This window comes from Salvelinus fontinalis, unplaced genomic scaffold, assembly GCF_029448725.1.
Source record: "Salvelinus fontinalis isolate EN_2023a unplaced genomic scaffold, ASM2944872v1 scaffold_0173, whole genome shotgun sequence".
Taxonomy (NCBI): Eukaryota; Metazoa; Chordata; class Actinopteri; order Salmoniformes; family Salmonidae; genus Salvelinus; species Salvelinus fontinalis.
Genome location: NW_026600382.1, coordinates 148,459 through 160,604, shown reverse-complemented (window position 1 = coordinate 160,604; position 12,146 = coordinate 148,459). Strand labels below are relative to the sequence as shown.

General features: G+C 43.9%; 1 protein-coding gene across 1 annotated transcript in view; it reads right to left on the bottom strand.

The window, feature by feature from the left end:
* The window catches only part of pitpnc1a (phosphatidylinositol transfer protein cytoplasmic 1a), a 38,684-nt gene that overhangs the window by 10,348 nt on the left and 16,190 nt on the right, over positions 1-12,146 (bottom strand). The window contains exons 4-6 of the mRNA XM_055912469.1: positions 10,708-10,779; positions 6,370-6,468; positions 380-535 (exon numbers count right to left, since the gene is read on the bottom strand). Coding sequence (XP_055768444.1) covers positions 380-535; positions 6,370-6,468; positions 10,708-10,779 — 327 coding nt within the window. The remainder of the gene's footprint in view (positions 1-379; positions 536-6,369; positions 6,469-10,707; positions 10,780-12,146) is intronic.

Here is a 12,146-nt window from a genome sequence, read left to right as displayed (position 1 = left end):
ATGGACTTTAAGAGTTGTTCTCTGTCTTTTTTCCACTCCTCCACCAGTTAATGTTAGCCATGTGTGTCCCTGTATGAGTAATGGTGTGTGTGTGTGTGATGTTAGGGAAAGAGACCCTCAAGCAAGGAGAGGGACAGCTCAGAGGGGGAACAGGGCTTTAGGTAGGGGTGGAGGGGGATAAATTGAATTGAAGGGAGAGGAAATGGATGTGTGTGTGTGTGTGTGTGTGTGTGTGTGTGTGTGTGTGTGTGTGTGTGTGTGTGTGTGTGTGTGTGTGTGTGTGTGTGTGTGTGTGTGTGTGTGTGTGTGTGTGTGTGTGTGTGTGTGTGTGTGTGTGTGTGTGAATACAGAAATGGTGGGTGGACATAACTGGACTGACCTTGTGTACAAACTGCTCCACCCGTGTCTGAAGACCCCACACCTCGAACTTGACTGTCACCAGTTTGTAGGAGCACATGATGGGTTCCTGGTTGTCGATCCAGCCCTCCTGCAGAACACCCCGGTCTGTCTTCTCTGATTTAAAGTACCGCAAGTCCTACAGGGAACCATGGAAACACAGTATGAACAGTATTAAAGCTACAGTCCCGGATTGGTACATCCAATGTTGGACTTCTTTTGACATAGTGACATTGAAGAATATAACTTTCACATATCTCATGAGCATAGTGCCACTGTCTCACCTCATTGTTATGTCTCTATACAGGAATGCAATTTAATTCCTGACCCAATGAGTTTTGCAGTAAACATCCTGACAAGTATGAATGAACCATGTTTTCTTTGTCCAGCAGTCCAGCAGAATGGATGGTCGGTACCAGGAGGGTACAAGTCTTATGGAGAGCCCAGCCTGGAGCAGCCCGCTGGGGGGGTTTCTCGTTACAAACAGTACCCATTACGCATGAATTAATCACACTTCCCTGGGGACTCATTATACTGTAATGCTCATTAGCAAGGTCAGGTGTCTCAGTGTTGGGATGGTGAGAAGGGATGCATCGCCGCCCCCCCCCCCACACACACACACACACACACACACACACACACACACACACACACACACACCACACACACACACACACACACGCTGTGCACAGGAGGAGAAACCTGGAGGCACTTTACGTGATTGCAGATGAGACGCGTTATAAAGTTTGGTTAGGTTGAGTCAAATTCTTTATTATAAGAAAGAACACTGAACAAAACTAACAAACCGAACCGTGAGGCTGTACCCACAACCCACAAAACCAAAAGGGAAAATGGCAACCTAAATATGATCCCCAATCAGATACAATGATAAACAGCTGCCTCTGATTGGGAACCAATTCAGGTCACCATAGACTTACATATACCTAGATTTACCAAAACCCAGAGACATACAAAAAACCCTAGACAATCCAAAACAAGCATACCCACCCTCGTCACACCCTGACCTAACCAAAATAATACAGAAAACATAGATAACTAAGGTCAGGGCGTGACAAGGACTAGATGGTATACAGTTACGAACAGAATTGACTTAATGTAGCAGTTTAGGAGAATTTACGCAGCAGGATATGTTAATTAACCTAGCAGGTTAGGAGAACTTACGGAGCAGGATGGTAACCTAGCAGGTTAGGAGAACGTATACAGCAGGATACGATAATTAACCTAGCAGGTTAGGATAACTTATGGAGCAGGGTAGGATAATAACCTAGCAGGTTAGGAGAACTTACGGAGCAGGATAGGATAATAACCTAGCAGGTTAGGAGAACGTACGCAACAGGATACGATAATTAACCTAGCAGGTTAGGAGAACTTACGCAGCAGGATACGATAATTTACCTAGCAGGTTAGGAGAACTTACGGACAGGATAGGATAATAACCTAGCAGGTTAGGAGAACTTACGCAGCAGGATACGATAATTAACCTAGCAGGTTAGGAGAACTTACGGAGCAGGGTAGGATAATAACCTAGCAGGTTAGGAGAACTTACGCAGCAGGATACGATAATTAACCTAGCAGGTTAGGAGAACTTACGGAGCAGGATACGATAATTAACCTAGCAGGTTAGGAGAACTTACGCAGCAGGATACGATAATTAACCTAGCAGGTTAGGAGAACTTACGCAGCAGGATACGATAATTAACCTAGCAGGTTAGGAGAACTTACGCAGCAGGATACAAATAATTAATCCAGATATGTTAGGAGAACTTACGGAGCAGGATAGGACAATTAACCTAGCAGGTTAGGAGAACTTACGCAGCAGGATACAATAATTAATCCAGATATGTTAGGAGAACTTACGGAGCAGGATAGGACAATTAACCTAGCAGGTTAGGAGAATTTATGGAGCAGGATAGGGTAATAACCTCGCAGGTTAGGAGAATTTACACAGCATGATAGGATAATTAACCTAGCAGGTTAGGAGCATTAGGTTAAGGTTAGGACAATGATTAGGTTTAGGGTTAGTTGAAATGCTACAATTCTACCCCAAACCACCAACAAATGTAGATTTTGATTTATGCGTCACTTTCGTCAGTAACTGCATACCGTCTAGCCACAAGTTTTTTTTTTATATGGGCAGGAAAAACTTCTGTGCTTTGAGCACATTACCAAGTTATACAGTTGAAGTCGGAAGTTTATATACACTTAGGTTGGAGTCATTAAAACTCGTTTTTCAACCACTCCACAAATTTCTTGTTAGCAATCTATAGTTTTAGCAAGTCGGTTAGGACATCTACTTTGTGCATGACACAATTCATTTTCCCAACAATTGTTTACAGACAGATAATTTCACTTATAATTCACTGTATCACAATTCCAGTGGGTCAGAAGTTTATGAACACTAAGTTGACTGTGCCTTTAAACAGCTTGGAAAATTCCAGAAAATTATGTCATGGCTTTAGAAGCTTCTGATAGGCTAATTGACATAATTTGAGTCAATTGGGGGTGTACCTGTGAATGTATTTAAAGGCCTACCTTCAAACTCAGTGCCTCTTTGCTTGACATCATGGGAAAATCAAAAGAAATCAGCAAAGACCTCAGAAAAAAGTTGTAGACCTCCACAAGTCCGGTTCATCCTTGGGAGCAATTTCCAAATGCCTGAAGGTACCACGTTCATCTGTACAAACAATAGTACGCAAGTATAAACACAATGGGACCACACAGCCGTCATACCGCTCAGGAAGGAGACGCGTTCTGTCTCCTAGAGATGAACGCACTTTGGTGCCAAAAGTGCAAATCAATCCCAGAACAACAGCAAAGGACCATGTGAAGATGCTGGAGGAAACAGGTACAAAAGTATCTATATACACAGTACAACAAGTCCTATATCGACATAACCTGAAAGGCCGCTCAGCAAGGAAGAAGCCACTGCTCTAAAACCACCATAAAAAAGCCAAACTACGGTTTGCAACTGCACATGGGGACAAAGATTGTACTTTTTGGAGAAATGTCCTCTGGTCTGATAAAATAAAAATAGAACTGTTTGGCCATAATGACCATTGTTATGTTTGGAGGAAAAATGGGGAGGCTTGCAACCCGAAGAACACCATCCAAACCGTGAAGCATGGCAGTGGCAGCATCATGTTGTGAGGGTGCTTTGCTGCAGGAGGGACTGATGCACTTCACAAAATAGATGTCATCATGAGAAAGGAAAATGATGTGGATATATTGAAGCAACATCTCAATACATCAGTCAGGAAGTTATAGCTTGGTCGCAAACGGGTCTTCCAAATGGACAATGACCCCAAGTATACTTCCAAAGTTGTGGCAAAATGGCTCAAGGACAACAAAGTCAAGGTATTGGAGTGGCCATCACAAAGCCCTGACCTCAATCCAATAGAAAATTTGTGAGCAGAACTGAAAAAGCGTGTGCGGGCAAGGAGGCCTACAAACCTGACTCAGTTACACCAGCTCTGTCTGGAGGAATGGGCCATAATTCACCCAACTTATTGTGGGAAGCTTGTGGAAGGCTACCTGAAACATTTGACCCAAGTTAAACAATTTAAAGGCAATGCTACCAAATCCTAATTGAGTGTATGTAAACTAAAGACCCACTGGGAATGTGATGAAATAAATCAAATCTGAAATAAATCACTCTACTATTATTCTTACATTTCACATTCTTAAAATAAATTGATGATCCTAACTTACCTAAGACAGGGAATTTTTATTAGGATTAAATGTCAGCAATTGTGAAAAACTGAGTTTAAATGTATTTGGCTAAGGTGTATGTAAACTTCCGACTTCAACTGGATATCATTGTTCTGGTATAATGTGAATTTGGTTTGCAAAATTCCAGCAACTTTCCCAAAATTCCCAGGTTTCTGTAAATCCGTCTAGTAGCATGAGGACAGATGCAGAGCCTCGGTCTGACGCCATTAAAAGGTAATTTACCACCTTCACAAGTGCAGTCTCAGTGCTATGATGGGGTCTAAAACCAGACTGAAGCATTTCGTATACATTGTTTGTCTTCAGGAAGGCAGTGAGTTGCTGCGCAACAGCTTTTTCATTTTTTTTTGAGAGGAATGGAAGATTCGATGTAGGCCGATAGTTTTTTATATTTTCCGGGTCAAGTTTTGGCTTTTTCAAGAAAGGCTTTATTACTGCCACTTTTAGTGAGTTTGGTACACATCCGGTGGATAGAGAGCCGTTTATTATGTTCAACATAGGAGGGCCAAGCACAGGAAGCAGCTCTTTCAGTAGTCTAGTTGGAATAGGATCCAGTATGCAGCTTGAAGGGCTTGTAGCACAGCTATCCTCGCCGTAAGGCGATCGTTCTCCTGTATAGTACAGCGACTGCAATTAAAAGACATCATGTTAATGTTACTACTTAGCTTCGGCTGTTGAAAGTACTGACGAACCATGTCCAGATAAAGCGTCCGGAGTGAAAAAGTTGAATGAGGGAAAAAAGTTGTGATGGAAAAACTAAAAATATAAACGGTAATTAAAAAGTAAAAAGAAAAAAACGTAAAGTTGTCAGCTAGCAAAGTAAGGTTGGCAACAAAACGCACAGCAACAAAACGCACAGCAACACGTCTGCAAATTCAAGAGGAAGTGACGTCAACCCTGACGTCAACCCAAGACCCAAGACGTCAACTACATACACATACACACACACACACGTATGGAGAGGCACATAGCCAGTTGGTGATCAGAGGAGTGAGAAGCTGTAAGAGGCTGTTTGAGGAAGATAACACCATGTATTCCTCCATCCCTCCACCCCCTCCCTCCATCCACCCCTACATCAAACCTCCCTGAGGCTTGTGAAGAGCGAAGAATGGAACGTGAAGGAGAGCAGGGATACAGCGGTGAACATGGTTAATGGCAGCCATGACCAGCTAGAGGTATCTCTCTCTGATGATACCAGCAGCTAGCTGACCCTCAGGGCTGAGAGGGGAGATATGACCAGCTAGAGGTCTCTCTCTCTCTGATGAAACTAGCAGCTAGCTGACCCTCAGGGCTGAGAGGGGAGATATGACCAGCTAGAGGTCTCTCTCTGTGATGAAACTAGCAGCTAGCTGACCCTCAGGGCTGAGAGGGGAGATATGACCAGCTAGAGGTCTCTCTCTCTGATGATACCAGCAGCTAGCTGACCCTCAGGGCTGAGAGGGGAGATATGACCAGCTAGAGGTCTCTCTCTCTGATGATACCAGCAGCTAGCTGACCCTCAGGGCTGAGAGGGGAGATATGACCAGCTAGAGGTCTCTCTCTCTCTGATGAAACTAGCAGCTAGCTGACCCTCAGGGCTGAGAGGGGAGATATGACCAGCTAGAGGTCTCTCTCTCTCTGATGAAACTAGCAGCTAGCTGACCCTCAAGGCTGAGAGGAGAAATGAGCAAATGAGATATGAGATTTGTATAGGGGATTTGTATACACTCTTAGAAAAAAGGGTTCCAAACGGGTTCTTCGGCTGTCCCCATAAAATAACCCTTTTTGGTTCTAGGTAGAACTCTTTTTGGTTCCAGGTAGAAGTGTTCAACCTGGAACCAAAAAAGGGTTCTTCAAAGGGTTCTCCTATGGGGTCAGCCAAAGAACCCTTTTAGGTTCTAGATAGTGCAGTTTTTCTAAGAGCGTATTCACTTAGATATTATGTTATCACCCTCTTACACTTTTTCTGACTTTGTGAAATGACCAGGTTTCTAGCACCCATAGTTCACCCCCCCACTCCTTCCAAAAAGTACACTTCCACACTTTCTAACATGGGTTTAACAATGGTGGAAACTCACGCCAGCCAATGCTTAGACCAATCATATGGTTTTAAATCCATGCCGGTGAGTGTACAAGTACACACTTGTACTGGAAAACGATGGAGAATTGTGACTGTCGAAGTCCACTGCTGCTGAAACAGTGACTTGGGATTCCTATCCCTTGACTTCTAACCTTTGACCTCCTCACCTCAGACTCCTTGTAGTAGCGCTCTGGGATCTCGTCGTAGGCGATATCCACTAAGCACACCTCTATCTCCTCCTCCCCTTTGGGCTCGCTATCAAAGATCTGAGGGAGAAAAAGATGGCCATGTCATTTTAGAGAGAGAGAGAACATAATCAACTGTTCTCCAAGTCTCAGATGTAGGGACACCCATGATGAGGACGTTGTATTTCAGCAACACCTTATCTATGTAGATATCAGTGATCTTAGGAGTGAAGCTCATTCCCACAGCAGCCACTAGGTGGAGCTCTGATGTTTGGGTAAGTTGAGTGAGCGAGCATTGCATGATACTGATCGGCCAGAGCTGCCAATCATATAGAGAATCACATTGTTTGAAGGGGGAAAGCGAGGCTTTTAACGGTTATGAATGATTTACTCCTTTCCCTATTAAAGCCATTAGACCTCGTCAGGTGACAGGTGCTTTTGCCCGGAGGATACATTTAGCTCATTTAGCAGGGAGAAAGAAACAGGAGAGACAGAGACAGAGCTGGTGCAGTAATAACCTCCTTGAAATAGTTGAATAATCCAGACAAAAATCCATCCATTACTGACATCAATGTGTATTCATCTACCAACCTTTGCATGATAAGTAGACTGGGAGGATGAAAAACTGAACTGAGTGATGATGTCTTTGAGAGTAGAGGAAGTAAGCCTTGGGAAATTGAGGCATTGATGGGATGAATTTAAAATTCAGCAAATACATACTTTAGTCTCAGGAATGAAGTCAGGGTCGTGTTCATTTTGCACCAAACACAAGAAAATCAGCTGAAACAGGGAGGGATTACCTGGAAATGTCCAATAAGAAACTTTGATTTTCTTTTGTCTATAGCAAAATGTTTTATAATGGTTTCCGTTATGTCCTAATGAACACGACCCAGGACAGACAGGATCATTTCTATTATATGACATCATGTAAATGTTGTGGAATGGTAATGTGAATGTGTCCCCCACCAGGAAATGAGGTTCAGTGGTGAGAGGAACAAGAAGCAACAGTCCCTGTTTAAAGGACTGGATCAGACATGCAGACAGACACACACAATATCTCCCTATATCTTATTTCCTTTCTATCTTGCTCCCCCTTCTCTCCTTTCTCTGGTTGTCTGAATATCAGTCCTTCATACTGTAGGGAATTCAAATCTGTAGCCAAGGAGCTGTAGGCAATCATCCCTTTCTCCATGACACAGCAACTCTCACAAAAAGAAGATGCAGCAGGTGAACGAGGCTGAAAACACCTGTTGTCTGCATCTCAAATGGCACCCTATTGCCTATGCAGTGCAGGGCTCTGGTCAAAAGTAGTGCACTACATAGGGAATAGATTGTCATTTGAGATGCAGATATGTAACAGAGTAAGACCTTGGTGTACTATGGATGTCCTTGACATGTCCTTCAAACCAGAAGAAGGGGGATTAGTTATGAGTAAACCCATTGTGTAACATGAGGCAATAGGCATCCGATAGCAAGCCCAACCAAGATAATACATTATTGAAACTCTCCTAGCACAGAGGTATACGATATAAACTCTCCTAACACAGAGGTATACGATATAAACTCTCCTAACACAGAGGTATACGATATAAACTCTCCTTTCACAGAGGTATACGATATAAACTCTCCTAACACAGAGGTATACAATATAAAATCTCCTAACACAGAGGTATACGATATAAACTCTCCTAACACAGAGGTATACGATATAAACTCTCCTAACACAGAGGTATATGATATAAACTCTCCTAACACAGAGGTATACGATATAAACTCTCCTAACACAGAGGTATACGATATAAATTCTCCTAACACAGAGGTATACGATATAAACTCTCCTAACACAGAGGTATACAATATAAACTCTCCTAACACAGAGGTATACAATATAAACTCTCCTAACACAGAGGTATACAATATAAACTCTCCTAACACAGAGGTATACGATATAAACTCTCCTAACACAGAGGTATACGATATAAACTCTCCTAACACAGAGGTATACGATATAAACTCTCCTAACACAGAGGTATACGATATAAACTCTCCTAACACAGAGGTATACGATATAAACTCTCCTAACACAGAGGTATACGATATAAACTCTCCTATCACAGAGGTATACGATATAAACTCTCCTAACACAGAGGTATACAATATAAAATCTCCTAACACAGAGGTATACGATATAAACTCTCCTAACACAGAGGTATACGATATAAACTCTCCTAACACAGAGGTATACGATATAAACTCTCCTAACACAGAGGTATACGATATAAACTCTCCTAACACAGAGGTATACGATATAAATTCTCCTAACACAGAGGTATACGATATAAACTCTCCTAACACAGAGGTATACAATATAAACTCTCCTAACACAGAGGTATACAATATAAACTCTCCTAACACAGAGGTATACAATATAAACTCTCCTAACACAGAGGTATACGATATAAACTCTCCTAACACAGAGGTATACGATATAAACTCTCCTAACACAGAGGTATACGATATAAACTCTCCTAACACAGAGGTATACGATATAAACTCTCCTAACACAGAGGTATACGATATAAACTCTCCTAACACAGAGGTATACGATATAAACTCTCCTAACACAGAGGTATACAATATAAACTCTCCTAACACAGAGGTATACGATATAAACTCTCCTAACACATAGGTATACAAAATAAACATTCCTATTCAATATAAAAAGGATGAAAGGAAAAAGAGAATTGAAAGGGAGGATGTATGTAGAGAGATGGGAATGGTAGAGATGATCAACCACCACACACAGCCTTACCCCACAGTTATCCATCTTTTTTAAACATTTATTTAACTAGGAAAGTCAGTTAAGAATAAATTCTTATTTACAATGACAGCCTAGGAACAGTGGGTTAACTGTTTTGTTCAGGGGCAGATTGACAGATTTTTACCTTGTCAGCTCAGGGATTCGATCTAGCAACCTTTCGGTTACTGGCCCAATGCTGTAACCACTAGGCTACCTGCCGCCCCAATGCATAAATCCATATCCAACTTGATTTGATATGCTCCACATTGAAAGGCTGGAGAAAGAACCACTTCCACTTGACTCGGAGGCCTGGGCCCATTTTCATAAAGCCTCTCAGACTTGGAGTGCTGATCTAGGATCAATTTGGACTTTTATGAATTAGATCACATGGACAAGGGGGACCTGATCCTAGATCAGCACTCCTACTAAAGATGTTTTATGAATATGGGCCCTGAAGCCCACAGACTGATTGGTAATCTCACTGATCTTAGTGAGGGAGAGGCTAGCCAAGAAATAAACGTGCATTCTGATGAGTTGGCTGGGGCAATTAGCAGGCCATCGTGAATATATTAGACCAGTGTTCTTATTCATCCCAGCATCCCCCTGTTCTGACTCCACCCACTCGTTTAGAAGTGAGACAGAAAAAGATGAGACTGAATGTTGTATGTGGTATTCAAGTGCACACACCATGACCACTCACAGACACACACCATGACCCCTCACAGACACACACCATGACCCCTCACAGACACACACCATGACCCCTCACAGACACACACCATGACCACTCACAGACACACACCATGACCCCTCACAGACACACACCATGACCACTCACAGACACACACCATGACCCCTCACAGACACACACCATGGCCCCTCACAGACACACACCATGACCACTCACAGACACACACCATGACCACTCACAGACACACACCATGACAACTCAGACACACACCATGACCCCTCACAGACACACACCATGACCCCTCACAGACACACACCATGACCACTCACAGACACACACCATGACCACTCACAGACACACTCCATGACCACTCACAGACACACACCATGACCACTCACAGACACACACCATGACCACTCACAGACACACACCATGACCACTCACAGACACACACCATGGCCCCTCACAGACACACACCATGACCCCTCACAGACACACACCATGGCCCCTCACAGACACACACCATGACCCCTCACAGACACACACCATGGCCCCTCACAGACACACACCATGGCCCCTCACAGACACACACCATGACCACTCACAGACACACACCATGACCACTCACAGACACACACCATGACAACTCAGACACACACCATGACCATGCAGACACACACCATGACTCCTCACAGACACACACCATGACCATGCACAGACACACACCATTCACAGACACACACCACTCACAGACACACACCATGACCATGCACAGACACACACCACTCACAGACACACACCATGACCACTCATAGACAACCATACTGACATTGTCATTGCTGCCTTTGTTGTCCTCATACTTGGTCTCTATGTGAATGGAGAACTTTGGCAGAAAGGAACACTAGAGAAGAGGAGAGAACAGCAGGAGATTACACACAGAATAGAGACACATTAAGACAATATTTTGAATTGGTATGCTGAGTCCCAAATAGTACACTATTGCCTATGTAGTGCACTATTGTTGACCAGGACGCACTATGTAGGCCCTATTGTGGGCCCTGGTCAAAACACTACAGAGGCAATAGGGTCCCATTTGGGACATAACGCTAAATGTAGAGTGGTTAAATCCTAATCATCTACAACAGGGTGTGGAGCACTGGGGAAAGTGATCTCTAGAATCTGTCTACCACTATCCATACAGGCTCAAGAAAGACAGATGGAATATCTTCCTGGGTCTTTGTGGTCAGCCTGCAGGGAGAGGTGTTTTATGGGCATTGTGTGTGGGTGTGTGTGTGTGTGTGTGTGTGTGTGTGTGTGTGTGTGTGTGTGTGTGTGTGTGTGTGTGTGTGTGTGTGTGTGTGTGTGTGTGTGTGTGTGTGTGTGTGTGTGTGTGTGTGTGTGTGTGTGTGTGTGTGTGTGTGTGTGTGTGTGTGTATGCACATGTACGTGTGTGTGTGTCACGCTGAGTGTGATTGCGTGTGTTTTATTGCCCCTGTCTCCAGTAATAATGATTATATTATATCGCCCTGTGGATTTACTGGCTCCTCGTTCACACCCTGAACCTCCCCCCCTATCCCCCCATGGCTAGTCATCTATCACTCATACCTTCCTCCCCGTCCCCCCATGGCTAGTCAACCATCACTCATACCTTCCTCCATATGCCCCCATGGCTAGTCATCTATCACTCATACCTTCCTCCACATCCCCCAATGGCTAGTCAACTATCACTCATACCTTCCTCCCGTCCCCCCATGGCTAGTCAACTATCACTCATACCTTCCTCCACATCCCCCCATGGCTAGTCAACTGTCACTCATACTTTCCTCCACATCCCCCCATGGCTAGTCAACTATCACTCATATCTTCCTCCCCATCCCTCCTTGTCTATTCAACTATCACTCATACCTTCCTCCCCGTCCCCCCATGGCTAGTCAACTATCACTCATACCTTCCTCCCCGTCCCCCCATGGCTAGTCAACTATCACTCATACCTTCCTCCACATCCCCCCATGGCTAGTCAACTGTCACACATACCTTCCTCCACATCCCCCCATGGCTAGTCAACTATCACTCATACCTTCCTCCACATCCCCTCATGGCTAGTCAACTATCACTCATACCTTCCTCCACATCCCCCCATGGCTAGTCAACTATCACTCATACCTTCCTCCACATCCCCCCATGGCTAGTCAACTATCACTCATACCTTCCTCCACATCCCCCCATGGCTAGTCAACTGTCACTCATACTTTCCTCCACATCCCCCAA